Consider the following 24,457-nt stretch of genomic DNA (forward strand, 5'->3'; position numbering starts at 1 on the left):
GTAGTAATAATAATAACATTTAAATAGCTATATATCAGAGGCAGTATTTGAATAGATAATGATCATAATAATAGCTATCATTTACATACTGCTTTAAGGTTTTCAAAACACTTTTTCAGTTTTATCTCTTTTGATCTTCACAACAACCCTACGAGGTAGGTCCAGATGAACAAACTGAGGCTAAATAGAGTTAAGTGATTTGCCCGGAGTCACATAGCTAGCAAGTATCTGAGGAAGGATTTGAACATATCTGAACTCCTACTCTGGTACTCTATGTACTGTGCTGCCTACTGCCTCCTAGCATCATAGTACTGTTGAGGTTTAGGGGTGCTGGGACCCCAAAATTCAAGGACAATCAACGCAGGTCCTTCCTCAAATGAATTCAACCCAAGCCTTCTTTCAGCCAAAGACAAGGTTTATTAGAACACTGGTTGGGATGGGTGAGATCTTAAGAATCCACACTAGTATGACACTTGTACTGACAAGTGGGCCAGGCTGAATCTGAGCATTGGCCAGCATTTCTATCCACTAATGTAAATGGGTTGAACTCTTAAGGAATGTGAGCAATTTAATGGGGGGCAAAATGGACCTTATTACAGAAAGATTGTGGGAAGGATCTAGGAGTAGCCAAGTAGTCTCGGGGTGACTGGGAGGTAACAGAGAAGGACCTGGAAGGTCTAGGTGCCCCAAATTCCACGGACCTGGGCCACATGGGGAAATCCAAGAGCTTTTCCTTTCTGGGGTCCAGATCCCAAAGACATGGTCTTTTCTTTTCAAGGGTTCAGATCCCATCCTCCTCATTACAACAGGCTACAAAAGCCATGTGAAGGAGAGAAAACATACCCAAAGGATCTTTAGTCACCTAGAATTATCAGACACTAATTTAATATAGTAAATTTGTATTATGACCCTTTGCTGCTTAATTGCCTACTAGCCACAGAATGATGCAACAGAATGATGCAGCAGAATAGAAAGAATTCTGAATAGGCAGAATTCCAAGGTTTGAGGGCTCCACATATCTGGGCAAACCACTTAAGCTCTATAATTCTTAGTTGCCTGATCTGTAAAATGGGGATAATATTAACAGTTCTGTCTACCATCACAAGATTATTATGAGAATAAGATGTAATTGAAAGAACCTGCTCTGTAACTCAAATGTGTTGGTTAATTATTGGGGAAGTGACACTAAAAGTTCAGGTGCCCTGGCTAGTTATACAGCCAGCGTGTACCACAGGTGGGACTTGAACCCACACCTTCTGACTGAGGCCAACTTTCTACCCATTAGGCAATATTGACTCTCACTAAAACTAAAATCATAAAATTTATGAGAGAACTTTATGTTCTTGTAGAGCCCCAGGGTTAACTTTATAAACATCAGTTATCACTGTTCAGTGGAAACAGGAAGTAACAGTTCAGAGAGCTGTCCAATTGGCAGATTTCAGGACAGCAATCTAAAATTACTTCTGGGATTTTTTTTTTATCAGGCCTGCAATTTCACCAGTACTGGGGACTCGGGTGACAAAATTACTTCCATCAAAGCAGACCAACAGCTCTCCTGCCATTTACAGTCTTCAGAGGGTTAGAGAGGTTTAGTGACTGATCCAAAGTGACATGGTCAGCACATGTCAGAACAACCGGGGCTGTTCTGCTTATTATCCACTTAAAGGTAAACAATTATTACCAGTACTCATTATGAAAGAGAAGAGAACCCTGTTTTAAACCTAGCAAGATAATTCTAAATAATGATGAAAATATCATGAGTAAACATTAACAAGATTATTGTTGCAACTATCTCCTTTACATCATCAGTGTGACTGATATCAAACAAAGCCTCATAATGGGTACGTATTTCCTTATATTCATGTGAAAACAGTTGAATCCATTTCATTACCAAGTCCCAAGTAAAATTTTAAAGAGATTGCTCCCTTACTCTTTGTTAAATGAAAAACAGACAGATTTTTTACAGGTATATTGCTGCAATGCAAAGCTTAAGAGGTCTGCATTACCGAAATAACTGCTACAGTTCTAGAGGGGTAATACATTTATTATTCAACAATATTTCATATCATGGTTGAAACCATCTCTAGGTGGGGCTAAAACTTTCAAATTAGTGAATATTAAAAATTCAGTAGCCAATAGATGCAGAGAGTACCTCATAGCCATATTCCCTTCAATGTCCAAGAAATTAAGATAATTAGCAATATTAAAGAACTATTCTAGATGCCTCGAAGGGTGTCAGAGTTAAAAAACAGTAGGAAAAAATTTCATAAAATGTTAACTAATAACTAAGAATGCTAACTGTACTATTTTAGGTGTTGGCTATTTGGCAAACATTTGCGATGTCATAGTTGTACATAGCTTTTAAACATAGCAGTTCTGAGATTAAAACAATACTTTCAAAAAGACACAAAAAAGAGGGCAATACAAAAGGTGGGAAGACAAAGGTCTGTTTATTTTCCTGGTAACTCAACATTAAAAATTTCTTAGTTTGAAGCTAGGAAACAATTTTCACAGTAAGTGTCTCTGATAAAGGTCGTTTCATTTCTCAAATATATAGAGAACTGAGTCAAATTTACAAGAATACAAGTCATTCCCCAATTGATAAATGGTCAAAGTATATAAAAAGGTAGTTTTCAGATGAATAAATCAAAGCTATCTATAGTCATGTGAAAAAATGCTCTAAATCACTAATGATTAGAGAAATGCAAATTAAAACAATCTGAGGTACCATCTCACAAACTGGCTACTATGACAGAAAAAGAAAATTATAAATGTTGGAGAAGATGTGAGAAAATTGTGAACTGATTCAACCATTCTGGATAGCACGGAGGAAATATGCCCAAAGGGCAATCAAATTGTGCATACCTTTTGATCCAGCAATACCACTACTAAGTCTATATCCCAGAGAGATCATAAAAAGGGGGAAAGGACCTATTTTACAAAAATATTTATAGCAGCTCTTTTTGTGTTGGTAAAGAACTGGAAATTGAGGGGATGCCCATCAATTGGGAAATGGTTAAACAAGGTGTGGTATATGAATGTAATGGAATACTACTGTGCTATAAAAAATGATGAGAGGATGGTTTCAGAAATCCTGGAAAGACTTACATGAACTGATACAAAGTGAAATGAGCAGAACCGGGTGAATACTGTATACAATAACAGCAACACTGGAGATAATCAACTATGATTGACTTAGCTCTTCTCAGCAATACAATGATCCAAGACAATTTCAAAAGACTCATGATAGAAAATGCTATCCCATCCAGAGAAAGACCTGATGGAATCTAAATGTAGATTGAAGCATACTATTTTCACTTTATTTTTTTCATAGTCTTTTCTTTTGCTCTGTTTCTTCTTTCACAACATGACTAAGATGGAAATATGTTTTACACGATTGCACATATATAACTTATATCAAACTGCTTATGGGAAGGGAGGGAAAAATTTGATGTAAAATTTTTATTTAAAAAAAGAATGCTAAAAATTTTCCTTTTATGCAAGTGGAAAAAATAAAATACTACTTAAAAGGAAAAAAAAGTCAGGCAAACGAAATGACTAAACAACAATAACAAAAAAAAAAACCATCAAAACTACATATTTGGAGTGGGGCAGAGAAAAAGATCAAGGAAATCAAACCCATAATCAGACCAAATGCACAAAGAAAATACTTGAAAACAAAAAAAGTTTCTGGGTTTATTCTACTTGGACTTTGGGGAAATGTATATTTTGCAACACTCTCTGCCAGATTTAAATCTGCCCCTCTCCTGGGGCTAGGTTATTTTTGAGAAACGAAAACAATAGTTTTAAAACACACTTCACAGATTCTGGCAAATGCTCTTTTTTTATTCTCCCCCAGGAAGAAATGGGGGATGTGAAAGAAAGCAAACACACCCACCCCCAAAGTGTGCAGATTATTATATGCTCAATTGCAAATATCTATATACTGATGAATTAAAAACAAGCAAAATGAATCATTTTTCAATTTCATAATAATTATATTTTAGAACATTAGTCTAAGAACAAACCAGATTGTTCAGATATATGCTTGTACACAGTACGTGTCAACCTACTGTTTTCTTCATTAAAAAAAAAAATTAAGCTTTGGGCTATACTAGCCCTCATCCTAATTTTGTGCTAATGGGTCAAAATCATCCATATCTGGCTTCTGTTCCCCAGTTCTATTCATTCATCCATTAATAGCTGCTAAAATACAGGTAAAGATGTCTTCCAACTTTGTATACATTGACTTCAGATTTTAAATATGAAAAGTAAAACTTTTCATATTTAAAATTCTTTAAAATTTACTTATACATGATAGAAAATACCCACTACTATGCACAGGCTATTTTATAGAGATTAAATCTTACTTGGACAACAAATTTCCATTAATAGCTTAGCAAAAAACACTTCTCTCTTGAATGTATATTTGCTGCTATCTGTAAATTTTAGCAGATGGTTTGTACACCCTCTTGTGGTCTAGGAATAGATCACCTTTTCCTGGCCCTTTTTTTGGGATCTAATTTTAGTATTTGTCACTCCTAAATAAACTTACACATCACATTTTTAAAAATATGAAGTCATTTTATTCACCAACACTATTAAACTATAACTTTAAATTTGGATAACTATGCTACTACCCTCTGTTCAGCATTTAGAGCAATATTACGCTGATAGTGTATAAATACAGTGTACTGGGTTATTTCAATTAACAAACATTTGTTAAATTACTATGTGCCAGGCACTCAGGATACAAATAAAAACCGAAACTGTCCCTAACCTCAAGGCATAAGACAGACAGACAGATACATGAGTGGTGCTGTGTGTCTATGTTCGGGGCACAATATTCTACTGGGGTCAAGCAACACACATACATGTAAGGAAACACAAAATATAGACAAAATCATCTCTGGAGGAAAGGCACTAGTGGGAAAGGGAGGGAGAAGAGAAAGGAAATCAAGAAGACTCTCATGTAGAAGGTAGTCATTAGGCTGAGCATTAAAGGAAGTTAGGAATTCTAGCAGGTGAAGGTGAAGAGGATGGGCATTCCAAAAGTGGGGGACAACCTGTGCAGAGGCCCAGGGACAAAAGACGGAAGGTTGTGTGCAAGGAAGAGCAAGCAGACCACAGAGTGCATAAAGGGGAGCAGTGTGTGTAAGTCAGAGAAGGGAGGACAGAAACAGATTATGACAAAGAAAGGAGTCTGTGTTTCAGTTTAAAAGCAATAGGAAGCCACTGCAAAGGAGACTTATACTTGAGGAATATCATTTTGGAATCTGTGTGTACGATAGACTGAAGGGTTAAGAAACTCCTGTAGGCTTTACTCAAAAACTTAATTTCTCACCATTAAATTAAATTTACCAAATTTTTTAAGACCACAGAATGGTCAAGGCCTCTTTTTCAAACAAGACAGAAATAGTTAAGTTCATTGCAACTTTCATTAAGTAACTGGCACATGCTTCAGATCAGGCTCTATGACCTGCCTACAAAAGGAAAGGATGGCAAAAGAATCACAAGGTCTTTGGGGAAGGTTCTATCTGATCTATACCAAGGTCCTAGATGTGTTCACTTTCTTCTTTGAGCCTCTCCAGAGAATTTCTTAATTATTCTTTTTGCCCCACAATGAACCTAACTTCAGACTTAATGTACAGTTGATTAACTAATGCCCTACTACAAAATACTGCCTTTGAAAGCTGATATTCTAAATTTGAGGGCTCTCTCCTCCATTCAAAGAAAACTTGTCCATTTCTGTTTTAATTAGATAGGAAAAACAACAGGAAAAGAAAAATGCATTTCAATCCAAGAAACGTAATCTGAAAGAAGACAAATTTCTTACATATTTCTGAATGAGGACAACAGTCAATAATAACTACCTTTGCAGTACCCCTGAGAATGTCATTCTACTTGATAGTTATGTATTTTGTAAGGTATTTACATCAATGGACAGGCACAAAGAAAAATTCTTTCTCCTACCTTTCAGGAAGCTATGCTATAATTCCAGCTGTCCCAATAAGGAAGAAAATATTTGTCTTATCAAAACTAGACTAATTAATCTGAATACAGAATGAAGATCAAAGCATACTATTTGCTCTCTCTCTTTTGTTTTGTTTCTTCTTTCTCATGGTTCATTCTGTTGGTTCTAATTCTTCTTTACAACATAACTAATGTGAAAATGTTTAATATGAATGTATATTCATATCAGATTTGCACATCATCTTGGGGAGAGGGGAGGAAAGAGAGGCAGAGAAGATTTAAAACTCAAAAACTTATGGAACTGAAGTCTGAAAATTAAAAATTAATTAATTTTTTTTAAACTAGACTAATTAAGAGTCATCTACCACCACTGATTTTCAAAAAAAATTTCGAATCCAACATTAAAATAATTTTGTGAAATTGCAAAGATAAAGTGATGGTTAATAGCTAATATTTATATAGCATTTAATTTTTGCAAAGAGTTTTACACATGTTATATCATATTATCTTCACAACAACCCTATGAGGTAAGTATCATTTTATATCAAGGGAGCTGAGATTAGGAGAAGTTAAGTAAATTGCCCAGGGTCACACAGCTGTTTGAGGCAGGATTTCAGCTCAGGTCTTGTTTCCAAGTCCAACACTTGACCTACTGCACACCTGACAATTCATAGGCCAAAGTTTAGAAAACTGTTACTGTTTAACTTTGTTTGCATGAAACATATAAACCTGAAAACTATATAAAAGGTACAAGGCTTGAAGTTTAAGAATTGATATTGAAGGTCCTAATACAGGGTTCATGACCACTTTATTTAGTACCCATCATGAAATTATCTATGTGCCTAAATGCAACAAAGCAGGGTACTGACAGCAGTATCCACTCTGATATCAATGCCTGGCCCAGAGCAAGTGCTTAATAAATACTTGTTGATTGTTTCTATAATATTTAGTATATAATATATAATATAATAATATAATATTAACATTATGTTATGTTAATAACTGGATCATAACTCCTGATCATATCTGAAAAATACAAGTCTATGGTTGGAGAATTGATCTGGGTAAATGTGAATAAGGCATTAAAGTGAAATATTGGTCCAAACCTATGCTTTTGGTGAGTATTGGGAGTTCCCAGTAAGGAAGCTCCACCAATGCAGAGAAGCATATTCTCAGAGGAGCATATTCAATTAAAATATTTTTTCATGATTTATGTTTTCAAAAAATATATCATAAATTTAAAGAAATTTTGACATATGTTCCAATTAATCACAATCTACTTTAAAAAACAATATCAATGAACATCTGTCAGTCTGTATAAACTTAAAAGAAAAACCTGACGTGATTAAAAATTATTTAGTTTGGATTATTTTCCTTCTCATGTAATAAAGATATGGTTGGATAATTTTTCATTTCTAAAACTGTTTACAAGTTGTTATGGGCAAACAAACTATATTCTAAAAATAAGAAAAAACAAGACCAAACGTATTCTTGAATCTATTATATATAACTGCAAATGCAAATTAAGCCCCAAAACTGAAACCATGACAAACCACAAGAGTTAGCTTTCATTTTAATTTTTTATTTTACAGTATACCTAAACTTAAGCATACCCGTTACATAAAGATCCAGACTTACAAAAAAAGAAATTAGGGAGCATATAGGCATAACAGAAAGTTAAGAGGATGGCTTTAAATAGCAAGCTTCCTAGTGAATTTAAATCAATTTACTGAGAACCATCATCAATATTTATGTATGGCTTTAAAGTTTAAAAAGCAAGTTACATATATCATCCCATTTATATCTCACAATCCTGTCAGGTTATGACAGGTATTAATTTACAAATGAGGGGAATCAACGGTCAAAGATGCTAAGTAATTTGTCCCTGGTCCCACAGCAAATAAATGTCTGCTTCACAATCTGAATCTGGGTCCTGCTGACTCCAACACCAGCACTTTAACCACTCAAACAGTTACACCTGTATGCTGGTATTCAATAAAACTATGTTTTCCCTAAAGCAGGACCCATACAAAAATAAGTAGTTTCTTCAGTCTCAGTCAATGAAAGAATATATGTCAAACAAAGAGACAGCTACTCTGAATATCATCATATAACTGAAAGAAATCAAAGACTTAGCCATAGGGTCCTTTAATGATAACATCCTTTTGAGTCCACAGAATCATAGCTATCATACTAGAAGTGGGCTGTCAAAACACTGTTCTCTTGGTCCTGCCTATTACCAATCATCTTCAACACAGCCAGACCATAACGTAGCTTACTATGAAAGATGTGGAGAAGCATTTGCTGCCAATTTCCACAATAGTGAGAAGACGCTATATCTTCTTAACTTCCCTTAAGGAAACTTATTTAATACAAAATTCAAACAAACAGTAAGTACCTACCCAGGAACCAACACAATTTAATGCCCTTCATTTGAGAAATGACTAGCTTGACTTGACTACACTATAGCAAAATCACAAAAGTTCCTATTCCACTGCTCTCACCTTTTGAACCACAGATGTAAGTGGAACCTAATTTTGCTATTTCATGTTGTTTTTATCTTGACTCCCTGACCTTACCACAAATGCTATGTTAACCATTCAAAAGCAGTACTGATATTTGCAAATATCTTCTTTTTCTTTGAAGGGTATTATAGCAAGAAGAAATGCTAACAAGATCACAAGAGAAAACCATGATTTTTAGCAAGCATTTCGCACAATTATGGGTGCCATGTATGAGTTTATCTAGATAGTACTGGATCCCTATTTTGGTTTTTAAAACCAATCTTAAGAACAAAGCATAATTTATGATGGAATGCTACTATAATAAGCAGTATGCTCTCAGAAAAACCTGGAAAGACTTGCATGAGCTGATGCAAAACAAAATGTACTGTGTACAAAGTAACAGCAATATTATTGTAAGATGATCAGCTGTGAATGACTTAGCTATTTTTGGCAACACAACAATACAAGACAACTCTGAAGGACTTATGATGAAAAATGCTATCCATCCCCAAAGAAATGATGGTGTCTGAAAACAGAATGAAGCGTACTTTTTTTTTAAACTTTATTTTTCTTGAGTTTTTTTGTCTTTTTTTTTTTTTACAACACAACTTTTTTTGCATGACTACACATTTATAAACTCTATCAAACTGCTTGTCTTTTCAATAAGGAGGGTTGGAGTGGTGAGGGAGGAAAGGAGAGAAAAAGGAACTCAAAATTTTAAAAACTAATATTAAAAATTGTTTTTACATGTAACTGGGGAAATATAAAATAAAATTTTAAAAAAGAACAAAGCATAATCCTGACAAACTTAACAATTACAATACAGAATTCCAATTAACTGTACAATAAAAATACAAATCTTAAATAAAGCCAATGATACTTTGTTCTTGCTGTCACTGTATCTATCACATTGGCTAACCTGCACTCAACTTGATAATAACACCTGCAACAAATTTTTAAAGCAACATTTAAAAGCACTTGAAAAATAAATCATTAATAACAAAGGCAAAAATGACTGTACATGTATAATCTATATTAAACTGCTTACCTTCTTAAGGAGGGGGGAAGGCAAAGAGGGAGGGAATGAATTTGGAGATCCAAATTTTAAAAAATGAATGTTAAATATTTTCATTTACATGTAATTGAGAAAAAATAAAATAAAATGTAAAAAAAAGCAAAAGGGCAAAAGACTATTTTCTTCTTTGGTGAAATGTATCATAAAAATCATATTAGCTATCTCATCAGCATTTATGGATAACAGAAATATAATCAAAATGCCAAATTCTAATTTATTAAAAAAAAAAACATTCAAAATTTTTAGGTACTCCAGGAAATTCCTTAAATACATCTAAGATTTTTCTCTATTGGTATTTATGGCTGGCAGCCCATTTCTCCTACTAATTCTCTTTAGGTAGCACTCACGAACCTCTCTACCTTTATTTCCTCCCTACCTCAATAGTAGCTCAAACCTGTTATTAAATTTTAAAAATGGATGCAACTTTATAGATGATATAATTTAACTTTTATTTTACTGAAGAGATGAAATAAATGATACTGCCTTAGAAAAACACATATTAACATTATCAATGTTTTATTATATTTTTATTTATTTTCCTAAATATTTCCCAATTCATATTTTAATCTGGGTATAGCAGCACTTGCGAGTGTTATAGACTACATATCTGACACCTGTGGTCTAGTCTCGAAGCAGGTTAACATCTAAATCATCAAGACAGAACACTGTATGTCCTGTGTTTATGCCGGTCCAGAAGGTGTGTAGGGAGGGTGACTATCACTTTCCTCTAAAGCCTGTCCCAGTGTTTCATCAACCTGATAACGAAGGCATTCCATCATATGTGCCACCAAAATCTCTCCTGCTTTAATTACATTTGTGTGTAGACCCTCAGACCGGCAAGGGATATTGGACATCATCTAGTCAAGTCTTCTCATCTTATAGATGAGGCAGGCTTATGACAGAAATCAAGATGACAACAGAGCTGGGATTAGGGGCCAACTCTCTTCAGAGTCTGATCTCCTCCCACCACACCGTCCTACCTCTTCCGTCTTCACACAGGTCCCTCATATACGTGGAGATTATAACAATGTCACTCACCCTTTAGTCTTCTCTTCTTTAGGCTAAATAATCCTAATTTCTTTAACCTTTCCTGATAGGACCTGTTTCTTCTCACTTTGATCATTTTTGCTGTTTAGACACTGTAGACTTGACTGTGAATCATTCTGCCACCAACAAGTGGTGTTATCTTGGGCAATTCACAACTCTCCTGAGCCTTACTTTTCTCATCTATAAAATGGGAGGGTAATCCTTAAGATTCCTTCTATGGTAAAAGAGTATATAATCTATTGCATCCTAAAGCAAAAATCCTATCAACTTGGAAAAGCAAACATGAATTAATGATTTTTTTTATTATAGAATCTTAATCTTTAATTTTTAAAATAAATTTTAAAGGAATGGCAGCTTTTCATCTTTCTTCTAAGCACATAGTAAATTAGGTAACTATTACAATAGCTATTTAGAAAAAGTTCTTTAATGAATAGATAAGAATGATTTATAATTAGTATGTTAATATACATTTTAAAATTAAGGAAATTTCAGAGAAAATGCTTAATATTCTTAGCAAACTCATTTTTTCACACGTAGTGTAAAGATAATAAAAAGTCAGAATTCTCATAAATTGTAAATTAGTAAGGGGTCTGACTTTATGGGGTTTATGGAACTTTGCAGGTTTCTATCAGCCTACATTTCTGTAAATTTCTTGTTCATAAGTATAGCTACCATTTGTATTTAGGATAGGATCATAAGATTCTAAAGCAGGGAGTCCTTGGAGATCATCAACCCCCTAATTTTTATACCAGAGGAAACTTAGGCATAAAGAGACTAAGAAACTTTGCCAAGATTACGTATGTCACAAACAGGATTCCAGTCCAGTGTCCTGACTCCAAATCCAATGTTTGTTTCCTTACCCCACAATTAATACTATCTTTACTGAACTTCATCTAACCTCTGTAAAATTGTTTATCTCTATTCTAGGTCTCCATTTCTCATATTCACTTATCAATCCCAAGTAGTTTGACTCCAACCTCATCAGTCAACTGAAACTGCCTCATCATCTTTCTAACAATGCCAAATCCAACAGGAAGTTTTCAGTCCTCATCCTTCCTGACTTTTCTGCAGCATTTATACTCGCTCTTCTCTGAGTTTTCATGACATTGATGTTTCTCTAACCTGCCTATCCATTTCTTCCCAGTCTCCTCCTCTGGATCCTCACCCTTGTCCTGTCACCCAACCGTGGGTAAACCTTAAAGTTCTGTTCAAAGCCCTTTTCTCTTCTTCCTCTCTACACTCTGATTTGGTAATCTCATCAGGTCCCAAGGGTTTAATTATCATCTCTATACAGATGACCCCTAAAAACATACATGCAGCCTTAAGCCTTATGCCTGAGACGCAGGCGTATATCATCAAGTACCTACAAAACATTTAAAACCTAATGGCCTTAGGTATTTCAAATTCAATCAGTTTAAAACAGAACTCCTTCTCCAAATTCATCCTTCTGACCATTCCTATTTCTGTCAGGGGTACCATTATCCCTCTAGTCACCAAAGTTCACAACCTCAGAATCATCCTTGACTTCTCTATCAGCTTCGGTTCTATCTGTTCTACCTTCACAAAACCTTGTGCACCAGTTCCCTTCTCTCCATTCACATGGTCACCACCCTAGTTCAGGTCCCACCGCCTAACTGATGCCTCTCTAATCCAACGACCACACAACTTGTACCAGTAAAGCAGAAGTCTGACCACATCACTCCCCTGCTCAAAAAGCTCAAATGGTTCTAGGGTCAAACACAAACTCGTTGCATAATCTGGCTCCAGTCTTCTTTTCCACTTTTATTACATGTTACTCCCTTCATCTACTCTACGGACCAACCAAACTGGCTTTCTCGACGCTCTACAAACAAAATATTCTGTCTCCCTGCCTCAACGGCCTTGCCCTGGCTCTCCCTCAGGCACTCCACTTCTCCCTCACTTCCAGTTCTCGTGATCCCTAGCGCCCTTCAAAGTTCAATTCAATGACCACTTCCTGCACAAAGCCCTTCGTGACTTCCCCCAACTATTCCTGAAATTTACTTTGTCTGCATTTTGTATTTACTTATACGTGTGTGTGATGTTTAGCCCCTTGAGAATGCTGGCTCCTTGAGGGCAGGGCCTATTTTGTTTTTTCTTCATACCCCTCATACACGGTAGAGTCCTTGGCACAAAGTAGGTTCTTAATCAATTGCCTGTTAGGAGATTAGTCTCCCAATGGTTAATTATCACATAGATACTGTTAATTCATCAGTGATGGAAAATGTATATATAAAGGGGGGGATAAAATCATATATGTCAACCATTACAGGAATTTAAGTAGAAATGAACCTCCCCAAAATTTAAAAAAAATGCTACAAAAGCATTTTTATGGAAAATTGCAGCTAATCTATAATTTATACATAGAAATTCATATACATAACAAAATTCTATAAAGTAAAATTAACAAAATTTTAGACTGCATAACAATTTTCATATAATTTGCTTTACTTCTAGATGTCAACAAGCTAAAAGCTGTCAGAATTCTTAAAGTCAGAAATAAATTCTGATGAGATTTTACAACTACTCTATTATGAAACACCAAAAAGTTTAGCACTAGAAGAAAGTCTCAAAAATGAGCACTTCTGGAGTTATTTAAATGGGGTTTTATTTATCTATTCTGAATGCAGTTGTATTTTCTAACTGCAGCAAAACAGGAGCTATGAATAGATATCATTATTTTGTAACAAGTAATAGAAAGTAAAGACTTTTGAAATTAGGAAAAAAATCAATTTGAAATAGATACCTCATAATTTGATAGAAAATCTAGTAATTCTGACCGAGCGGGGATGTAGAGAAGCGGCGTCATCACCCGGCGAACAAACTTCTCAATGTAAACAGCACGCAAGGGGCCTTTGTATTCAATTGGTCCAAAACTATAGCCAAGAAGGAAGGAAAAAACCATACTATGCATTAAGCGTGTAAAGCACAAATGAAATCACCAACATAAAATAAGAAGCTCTTACTTTAAGGTGCAGGCATATATTAGAGAGGTAACCTGCATTATCCCATGAGATAATGGGATAGTATAGAGCTTATCAATAATGAATATTATGTATAAGAGGAGGTACTGACTGTTTAACTGAGATTGCTATGACTCTACTATACAATGTACCAATGAAGACTGAACTTCAATGAAAGAATGTTTATTCTATTTTCCAAACATAGCTAAGTAATTACTAAAATATTTCATTTTAAAGAAATATAGCACCAGCAAATAACCAACTAATTGCTTCAAGAAAGGAGGATTTTATAGCACCCTTTCAGAAATTTTATTTAAAATTTTTTCACCTTAATGTTACAAAGCAAAAACAAAATACATACAATGCAAGTTACTTCATATACCCTAGAAATAATAGCAGTTCACATTTATGTAGCACTTGAAGGGTTTGCATAACATTTTACACATATTTTCCCATTTGATCCTCACAACTACCTCAGGAGGCAGATATTGTTATTATACTCATCCCTATTTTAGAGACAAAAAAAACCCCAGACTCAGGGATTCATTAAGAGATTTCCCCAAGGTCACATAACTATGTATATGTTCCTGATCTCAAATCCAGCACTTAATTCACCATGCCATGTTTCCTCCTTAAGGAATCCTAGCTACTGTGCAAAACAGTACATACTAACAAAGATTTTGAAATACATATTTTTTAAAGTACAAAGTTCAATAAAATAGGCACACATCTTCCTTCTACAACACATTTTGAATTAAAGAATAAAGTCAGCAAATAAACGAATAAATAGCAGCACTTAGTAGATATTTCTACAACTGCATAGAATGGCCAAGATATTTAAGGCCTACCATCTATTTAAAGTTTTGCTGAAACAAATAAAAAAAGTGAAATTAATCCTGGCATTCAATCACAGAATTTTAATGACCTCCATTTTTTCTTATTATGTTTTAGCATGTATAATAACTCAACAGCCTACTTTCCTAGACTAGCTTGGGCTCTTCACACAGCTATCATAAATCTTATACACTCATCTAATGTAACTAAAGCCTCTGAACCTTTAAAGTCAGCAATTCCATAGCCCTTCCACTGACTAAACACAAACTGAAAGGGAAAAGTTAAAAGGTCATAATAAACAATACAAAACTACATGGCTATATAATGAAATCACACTGTAACTTTTATTACCAGAAAACAAAGAAATTTACCATAACAAGATAAATTCTAACTGAATACACAGGCTGTTACTAGCATTATACAAAATGCCATATTAAATACATTCTGTGCATCAAGAATTTTTTAAAACAAAAATACCTCCAAATTTACCACAAGACTCAGAACATTCACTTTAAACATAAGTTTACAAATATAAAAACCTATTAACTGCTTTCATATAAGTTGGAAAAGTTTATGGTTCAGTCTTCAAAACAGCAATTTAAAAAAGTGAAATATTAAAATGAAATAGAATGCCATAACAACACCAACTTAAAATCTAATCTAGAAACACATTTTCAAGTCAATAGATTTTGCTTAATTTTTTTCCAGTCTAACAGTGTATAAGAACAATCCGGATGCCTCATTGCAAAACTGAAAGAACTCCCAGAAAGCAAGTTTTGCATCTGTTTTACCAAATTTACCACACCACGGGACCAACTGTCTCCAAGGGCAATTCTCACATGGAATAACTTGAAAAACAAATCCTTACTTCAGTGCAACTTAAATCTTTGCGTCTAGAAGCATCAAGTGCACAACGACCCAAAGAAGTGGGTAGTAGAGATATTAGGATCCCCATTTTACAGAGAAGAAAACCAGGTAAGTGGCATTTACATTTATAGAGCACCTTCAAAGTTAGCAATATGCTTTTCTGCTGTAATAAAAGACAAAATTTATCCACTATACATATAACAGAGCACTTGTTGCTACAAGTTCATCATAAATACTGGCACCAGTTACTCTTAGCTACTCAGGAGCTATATCTGCGATTGCTATCAGCCAACACTGCCCTGGACAATCTGGTTTCAAATAAACAAGCCTGAGATCTTAAGGACAAGGTTACTTGCAAAAGTAACTCTATAGCATCGGCCAGGTAGCACAGCGAGTAAGAGCACCGGCTCCAGTGTTGGGATGACCTGGAGATCGAATCCCGGGCTCAGACACTCAGCACCCACCCAGAAACACCTGGCCGTGTAACCTTGAGCAAGTTACCCGATTGCTTTAAAAAAAAAAAAAGTAACTCTACAGCGGTGGTCAGGAACACCCAAGTTCAAACCTGTCCTCAGAGCTTAAGAGCTTCGTGACCCTCAGCAAGTCACATGACTGTACCTGCTCATTGGGAAAATGAGCCGAAGAAGGAAATGGCAAACCACACTCCAATGTCCTTGCCAAGAAAACCCCAAATAAGGTCACGAAGAGTCAGACAAGACTGAAAACACTAAACAAGTCAATAAGAAAGAAGACAACTGGTTCTTAAGAATTCTTATACCCTAACTGTAGTTATATCGATTCTGACCAATTGTTGGAAATGTAGAGAAATTCATGTTTCAGCCAAGGGCCCCTTCCAACTCAAAAGTCTGAATCTATTATAAAAGGTAATTGGGGGGTGGCTAGGTGGTGCGGTGTAGAGCACGGGCCCTAGAGTCAGGAGGACCTAAGTTCAAATCTGGCCTCAGATACTTAACACTTACTAGCTGTGTGACCTTGGGCAAGTCACCGTGGGCAAGTTACCCTGCCTTCCCCCCTCCAAAAAGCAAAAAAAAAAAAAAAAAGGTAATGAATACCAATTGGGTATCTTACCCTCCAGGAAAGTAATGGGGAAGGGTACAAGGAGGTAGAAAGGGAATGACAGAAAGGAGGGCAGACTGCGGAAGGGGGTAGTCAGAAACAAGCACTTCTGAAAAGGGACAGTGTCAAAGGAGAAAATAGAAAAAGTGGGGAGCAGGATAGGATGGAAGGAAATATAGTTAGTCTTGCACAACATGACTATTACAGAAGTGTTTTGCATAACTACACATGTATAACCTATATTGAATTGCTTGCCTTCTCAATGAGGGTGGGTGGGGAAGAAGAAAGGAGAGAATTTGGAACTCAAAATCTTGTGGAAATGAACGTTGAAAACTAAAAATTAATTAATTAATTGCAAAAAGAAAAAGAAAAAAAGTAATGGGTACCACCATACTTTATTCAATCTTATTGAATAAATTTATTCAATATTTATTTATTTATTCAAAACTGAACTATTTTGACCTAATATAGCAGAGTGAATCCAGGGCTGAACCCAAAGCAAAAAAATATTAAAAAAAAAAGGCCTGGGGTTCCAATCCCACTTCTACTCTCCCAATTACTACTACGTGGTCATATAGAAATCTTTTAACCCCTTTTAAGCCTTAGAGCCCTAGTTTCCTTATCTGTAAAATGAAGTTAACAAGAGGAGGAGGGGGAGGGAATCAACATTTATATAGCACATACTAAGCACACCAGACACTGTGCTAAGCACTTTACAAATATTAGCTCTTTTGATTCTATTATCTAATACCTACAGTGCCTACCAAACAAGGCTGCTGTGAGGTTCAAATGAGATACTACATGAAAAGTATTTTGCAAACTTAGAAAGTGCCATGTAAATATTAATTATTGTTAACACAACATTTCTAATAGGTTGTTACTAAGTTTGCTACAGAAACTCTCATAGCTCTCACATGAAAGATTATAAAGCTATAAAATTCAGCTTTCATTTTTATTGTTAAGCCTTGATTAAGCAATAATTACTTAGTAGTCTAAGTATCACACCTTGGATTTTACCTTTAAGATCTGATACACTTTCATGGATCTTCATCTAGGTCACACCTAATAACTGTGGGTATCCCCCACAGTTCCATCTTGGGTCCTCTTCTCTTCTCACCCTGTACTACTCACTCTGGTTTTGTGATCTCACCAGCTCCCATGGGTTCAGGTATAATTTTTATGCAGGTGATTCCCAGATCTATCTATCCAGCCCTAGCCTCCACCCTGAGCTAAAGTCCCCTCACCAACTGCCTTTTGAAGATCTTTAAGTGGAAATCCTATAAGGCATTTAAAACTTAACATGCCCAAAAGAGAACTCCCAGATAGAAGGATTAGAATTTCCATAAAGACAGCCTGTCTAATATTGCTTGTTGCTTTCAAAAACAAAATATTATAAACAATGTTACAAGGACAATTAGTTGCAAAGAAATTGCTATAAATAGTATGGTAGATATAATGATGTCCATGAAAGTTAATGTCATGGGGCTCAAGCATTGTCTTAGATTGTCTCTCATCATCGGATCTGTATCATGGACAAGTACCCAAAGGACAAGAGAGTTTTGTAATATTACAGATACCTTTGGTTATAATTAAATTAAATAATTATTAATCATATATCATGTGCAAGAAAGTACATAATGTACTAATGATGTTATTGTGAAAGGTTGTCAGGGTAACACGCAGGGTATGCCCATATATTTTACTGTCTCAAAACATTAACAAAAATAACCTTGATATTAGAAAACTAATTCCAATTGAACTTTACACGAAAATCTTACCTCCGATGGTACAGATATATTACAGGAAAATAGAAGAAGTGTTTCTGTTTTCTGCATTTCCCCTGGTTCCACCAACAGTTAACTGCCACAAACAACACCTGTAGAACAACAGTTTTCAAGCTGAATTAGAAAAAATTAATTAGAATATCTGAAAAGAAAGTCTTTAAAGACGAAGTTAAGGGGTGGCCAGGTGACGCAGTGAATACAGCGCTGGTCCTGGAGTCAGGAGGCCCTGGGTTCAAATCCGGCCTCAGACACTTGACACACTTACTAGCCATGTGACCTTGGGCAAGTCACTTAACCTCAATTGCCCTCCCCTCCCACCTCCGAAAAGCAAAAAAAAAAAAAAAAATTGAAAAATGAAAAGATGGGGGCAGCTAGGTGGCACAGTGAATACAGTGCTGGTCCTGGAGTCAGGAGGCCCCAGGTTCAAATCTGGCCTCAGACACTTGACACTTACTAGCTGTGTGACTTTGGGTAAATCACTTAATACCAAATGCCTTGCCTTCTCCCTTCCCCCCCAAAAAAATATTCTGCCACTCAACTGGCAGGGAATAACAAAGTTCCACAACCATATATTAGTGGAAAATTAAAGAAACATGCATGTCCTAACTTTGAGTCCTAACTCAAAGAACATTAATTTTAGAGACTGGTAGCTCAGAGAAGAATTGGTACCGTTTCTAATAAACCACTGGCCTTATCTTTAAAAGCTAAACTATTCTGATCAGACTTTCTAAAAATATATTGAAATCTACTATAAACAGGAATATGTCTCATACCAAAGAGATATATTAGAACATAAATAAACTGTACACTTGAGATAAAAAAAATTCTACTAAGAACACACTTTAAAAAGAGAATATTTTTGCCCATTAAAAAAAAATCTCTCCTGGCTTTATCGAGATCCTTTTTTGGCCCAAAAGTCAATCAGTTGGCAAGCATTTATTAAGCACTTACTATATGCCAGACATTTTGCTAAATGCCAGAGTCCCAAATATAAGCAAAAATAAAAATAGTCCCTGATCTCAAGGAGCTTACATTCTAATGAGGGATGGCAACACATAAAAGGGAATGGGTAAGAGAAAGAAGATACCTGGTGAGAGTAATGGGTAAGAGTAAGGCTCATTCCCCTTCCCTTGAGGCCCTTTCCCAAAAGTGGGAGGTTCTAGGAGAACTCACCAATGGGAGTATCACTCAGTGTGATCACCTAACTTCACACACCAGTTTGGCACAACCTGTCTCCAACCTTTACCCTTCCAGCCTTATAATGCACTAATTCCCTTCACTCACACCAAATTTATCCAGACAAATAAGCATTCTTGCTCTTTCTCAAAGGATGTTCCACGCCTGTCTCCAAGTCTTTGTATTGGCTTAATAAAAAGATTTGTTCTGCGAAGGTTGGAATCAGTCAAAGGACAGCACTTGAGGGCCTAGATAGAGAGCCCCAAGAAGCCTCAAGGCCACAAGTTTCCCACCCCTGTACTGACTGTCTGTCCATCTTCCCCTCCCCCATTTCTGGATATACTTCCTCATCAACTCTGCCTCAGAATCTCTGTGGTTTCCTTCAAAGCTCAGTTCAAGCACCACCTTCTACATGAAGCCTTTCTTGATCTCCCCAGCCTTCTCTCTCCCCCAATTATAACATTCCTACATACATCACCCCAAAAGAGTTTAAGCTCCTGTGGGGCAGGGGCTGTTTCATCTTGGTCTTTGTATCCCTAGCACTTAGCACAGTTACTGACACATGGCAGGTATTTAATAAATGCTGATTGATTCCTAAATGACTTTTGACATTCCAAAAATTAAATCCATCTTTAAAAGAAAATAAATTGCTACCACTGACCAAACAATATTCCCGAGACTTTGAAGACAATTCCAAAAAAGCTTTAACAATGTTTCAAGAATGGTAGCATCATTATAATGCACAGCCATGTGAAAGGATTTTTGAAAGTACATTTTGAGGCACAGAAATCCTTTGTTTACAAACACTTAACTTACAAACAACTTATATAAGCAAAATGGGAGAAGTAGTCCCAAACCAGAGCTTGCTTCCTTGGAGAAAATGTCATTTTTCTCTTCCAGTTTAGAACACCTAGGGATTTCTAATCTAGAAAGCTACAGAAAATCTTTCATTTACTCGTGGTGTATCTCCCTTCCCTTCTTCCAACCTAACTATCCAACGGTGTCTCTGTTCTCCAAGGCTGCTGCTGGATTAACTACTGATACACAATTTTTTTTAATAAAGTGAAGGCAAGATTATCTCTAAGGTTTAAAGTCTCTAAGGATCTCTTTATAATTCAAATTTTAAAATTTTATGATTCTTATTTTCCCAAAGCACCTTCAACTGTCATTACCTGGTCTGCAAGCCTGCTTGCTACTTGTTCAATTTCTCCCTTTGCAGCAATGGACTGTCCACACCACGGAGCATAGAAAAACACCACCGCCACCTCTGAATCTCGACGGATGTATTCTGCATAGTCCAGCTGTCCTTGGAAGAGGTCAAGGACAGGAGATCGTGAAGAAAAGAAATTTACTGGTGGTTTTGCTGGTATTATCACATCTTTTGCACGACTAAAAAAAAATACACACAAACAACAATTAGAACATTTCCTTTCAATAAACTTTAGATTCAAAAAAATCTAAAATAAATTCAATCTTGAAAAAGGGGCCTTCATTTGGGATAAGTAAATGAGGTCATAGAGGGCCACTGTCACTAACCAATCTAATATATTATATTGAAACAATGATTGAGAATAATAGTATGTCATTTTTTAAAAATTAATGTTTTATTGATGCTTTTAAAACACCAACAATATTGTTGCCACTTTCAAATGACTTTCTCACAAGAGACTTCTTTGTAACAAAGGCTTACAACAAAGCACAACAAACATTGGCCGAGTTGTCTCATTCTCTACCTATATTCCAGTACTTTCTGTCAAGAAAAGGGAGGCATGCTTCATCAAAAAATCTTTTAAAGTCAACACTGGCAACATGATGTGTCAATATTATCATTAAATGATTCTTTGGAATTAAGTAATATAATTAATATTTCACTCTTTTCTCCATAGATTCTAAGAAGCTAGAAGAGTTTTTAATGGTTAACCCATGTCTCCCCCTCTCACATATGCTAATCAAAATCAAGACTGACAATGAAGAAAGCTTGAGGAGACACTATCTTAGAAAGTGAAAAAAGGTCAATTAACTTCAATATGCCAGAACTATGAACATTATAGTGCTGTACAAATAAAAGAACTATATTTTTATCATAAATGTTCATCTTTGCAAACAGTACACCTATGAGAAAGGTTCAGTATATAGAACCTATTACATTGAGCATCAGATAAGGATAGGTGGCAACATTACAATGGAATATACAACATTCCAGATAAGAGATATTAAGATTGAAAAAAGAATGGAAAGGAACTCTCCACTTAATACAGAACTCAGTTTCAAAATAAGTTTCCCACCTTTTAGTACAGTGCCTAATAGCAATACTACATACTTAATAAATATTTGCCAACTGATTCTCAATTCCAAAATTTCAAACTGGTCTGTGGGTAGTCAAAATAAGTGTTATAAAAGCTTATATGTACTTTACTCCTAAAAGTATCCCTTTCAAGCCCTCCCAGATGCTATCTTTATTTTACAATTACAAAATATTTGATCATCTAGCTAGCCTTTAAGTCCATACTTAATCAATGGAAAGGTGCTATTAAAGGCAGACTCTCTGAGAAATGAGAAATAAAAGCCAGAAATCAATAGAAGACATAAAACAACTATAATAAGAAAGGGGTTATAAGAACTCAAAAGGTATCATATAGCATGTCTGCCACTTAAAACACAAAACAAATGGTCCCCACACACGGATTCTTATAGCACAGTAAAATAACTGATGTTACCCTATATTATCAAAACTTACTCTAAGATTAACTTACAGGGAAAGATAATAATACATTTGTATTAAGGTATTTCTATCAATACTTCTAGGATCTGACATTCCCTTTGTGTCAGTAATTCCTTCAAGAAGGTAGGTCTCAAAAGCTCCACAACTATGCCCATGGTCTTCAAGAACTGCTGTTGGGCAAAATGTATTACTCTGAAACCAATCTGGTAGTGTAACTTTTTTGAAACTAGCAAGGCTGGGCCTTGAAACACAGGTCTAGATATAATCCATTGTTGGGCTTACATACTCAAAGCTGTTGCAGCTTGATAAGGCTTGCCAGAGTTTTTGCTCTGGTGACATGGCCTTAAAACACATTGTAGGGGCAGCTAGGTGGCCCAGTGAATAGAGAACCAGCCCTCAAGTCAGCAGGACCTGAGTTCAAATTGGACCTCAGACACTTGACACTTAATTAGCTGTGTGACCTTGGTTAAGTCACTTAACCCCAACTGCCTTGCTTTCTCCCCTTTAAAAAAAAAAAGGCCACTAACTGTAACATCCCCACCATGATGAACCTCTGGAGAAGGACTTTAGCAAATACTTTCCATAAAAAATAAGTCATAATTTTTTTAAAATTGGTATTTTAATGAACTATTCAGTTCCCTAAACAATTCATGTGTACAGGACATCATATTCCTGAATCATGCTGGCAAATGAGGTGTTACTGAACTTATTTCCAGAATAAAGAAGAATTAAGATAACTTAATTCTAATTTTCTATTATAAAAATTGCTGACTAGATATCAGTGCATTTCTTAAAAAGCAGACCTTGCCTTTTCACATAGTTCCTCGGATCTATATAGTGCCTTTCCTTCCTATTCCTATTTTAAAGTACTTTCACAGGATCACACATTAAGACCTAGAAGGGACTTCAGATACCACTTGGTCCTACTTCCTCAATTTACAGATGAGACCCAAGACCCAGGGAGGTCAGGTGGCATGCCCAAGGTCATACAAATATTATTCCTCACCCTCAGGATTTGAACCTGAGGCCTTCTGAGTCCAAAGCCAGTAGGTTCTTTTCCACTATAGCACACAATCATTTTAAAATATATCTTTAGCTAAAAGGAGGCAAGCATTCTTTTTTTTTTTCTTTTTTGGAGGGGGGAAGGCGGGGCAATTGGGGTTAAGTGACTTGCCCAAGGTCATACAGATAGTTTTGTGTTAAGTGTCTGAGGCTGGATTTGAACTCAGGTCCTCCTGACTCTAGGGACAGTGCTCTCTATTCACTGCCACCTAGCCTGCCTCAAGGCAAGCATTCTTAAACCTCATTTTTGCCAACAGGAAGCAAAGAGAAGTTAAGCAACTTGGCTTCCTTCAAGGCTCTGCTCAAATCCCACCTTCTTCTAGAGTCCTTTCTTTGGTGTCCTCCATCCTCCACCCACATTTTTGGTCTTTCCCCTCTGAGATTACTTTCCATATGTCTTGTATGTGTCTGGTTATTCACATTTCTTCCCTATTAAAATGCAAGATTGTTGAGCCCAGTTTTTGCCGGTTTTTGAACACAGTGCCTGGTGTATAACGACCAAGATTATGCAAGTGGGGAATGAAGGAAGGATAGTGGAGGGAAGAGTGGACCAAGGAATACTTGGTATTTGACATGGGAAAAAAGACTAGAGAACCATTCCCAACCAGCAGAAAGACGTCCGCATCCACCTCAAACGTACATGACCAAGTGCTGAAGAGAAGTCTGACGGTCTCACTATTCCAAGAGACCTAGGACACAAAGTACAGGATTTCTACTTCCCCAAACTTGAGAACTCCTCCTTCCTCCATCCAACTCTTAATTCACCATATGGAAAGAAAAGTTCTGAGGAGGGAAGGGAAATTAGGGGATAGTAAACTTAGTTGGGGGAGAGGGATGACAAGAAGAGGGAAGCGCAAGGGAATCCTGTTGTTTGTATGAGAGAAAAGAGGACAACAGAAAGAGGGGCCCCAAAGAGAGAGACAGGGATGCGCAACAAAGAGAGACCGGGGGCAACAGAAAGGCAGAGGGGGCAACAGAAAGAGGGGCACCAAAGAGAGAGACAGGGATGCGCAACAAAGAGAGACCAGGGGCAACAGAAAGGCAGAGGGGGCAACAGAAAGAGGGGCCCCAAAGAGAGAGACAGGGATGCACAACAGAGAGAGACCGGGGGCAACAGAAAGGCAGAGGGGGCAACAGAAAGAGGGGCCCCAAAGAGAGAGACAGGGATGCGCAACAAAGAGAGACCGGGGGCAACAGAAAGGCAGAGGGGGCAACAGAAAGAGGGGCCCCAGAGAGACAGGGATGCACAACAGAGAGAGACCGGGGGCAACAGAAAGGCAGAGGGGGCAACAGAAAGAGGGGCACCAGAGAGAGAGACAGGGATGCGCAACAAAGAGAGACCGGGGGCAACAGAA

The 24,457-nt window shown here is 36.4% G+C and overlaps 1 protein-coding gene across 2 annotated transcripts in view; it reads right to left on the reverse strand.

Annotated features, from left to right (window-relative positions):
• The window catches only part of TXNDC11 (thioredoxin domain containing 11), a 55,585-nt gene that overhangs the window by 29,900 nt on the left and 1,228 nt on the right, over positions 1-24,457 (reverse strand). The window contains exons 2-4 of one of the 2 annotated variants that reach the window (XM_069085938.1): positions 20,491-20,707; positions 18,137-18,234; positions 13,364-13,493 (exon numbers count right to left, since the gene is read on the reverse strand). In XM_069085938.1, coding sequence (XP_068942039.1) covers positions 13,364-13,493; positions 18,137-18,234; positions 20,491-20,707 — 445 coding nt within the window. Of the gene's footprint in view, positions 1-13,363; positions 13,494-18,136; positions 18,235-20,490; positions 20,708-24,457 lie in introns of those variants that run through there. The other variant, XM_069085939.1, reaches the window with a different exon arrangement.

Source organism: Petaurus breviceps, unplaced genomic scaffold (genome assembly GCF_028583685.1).
Source record: "Petaurus breviceps papuanus isolate PSGF00001 unplaced genomic scaffold, PetGlider_PUasm1.0 118, whole genome shotgun sequence".
NCBI classification, from domain to species: Eukaryota; Metazoa; Chordata; class Mammalia; order Diprotodontia; family Petauridae; genus Petaurus; species Petaurus breviceps.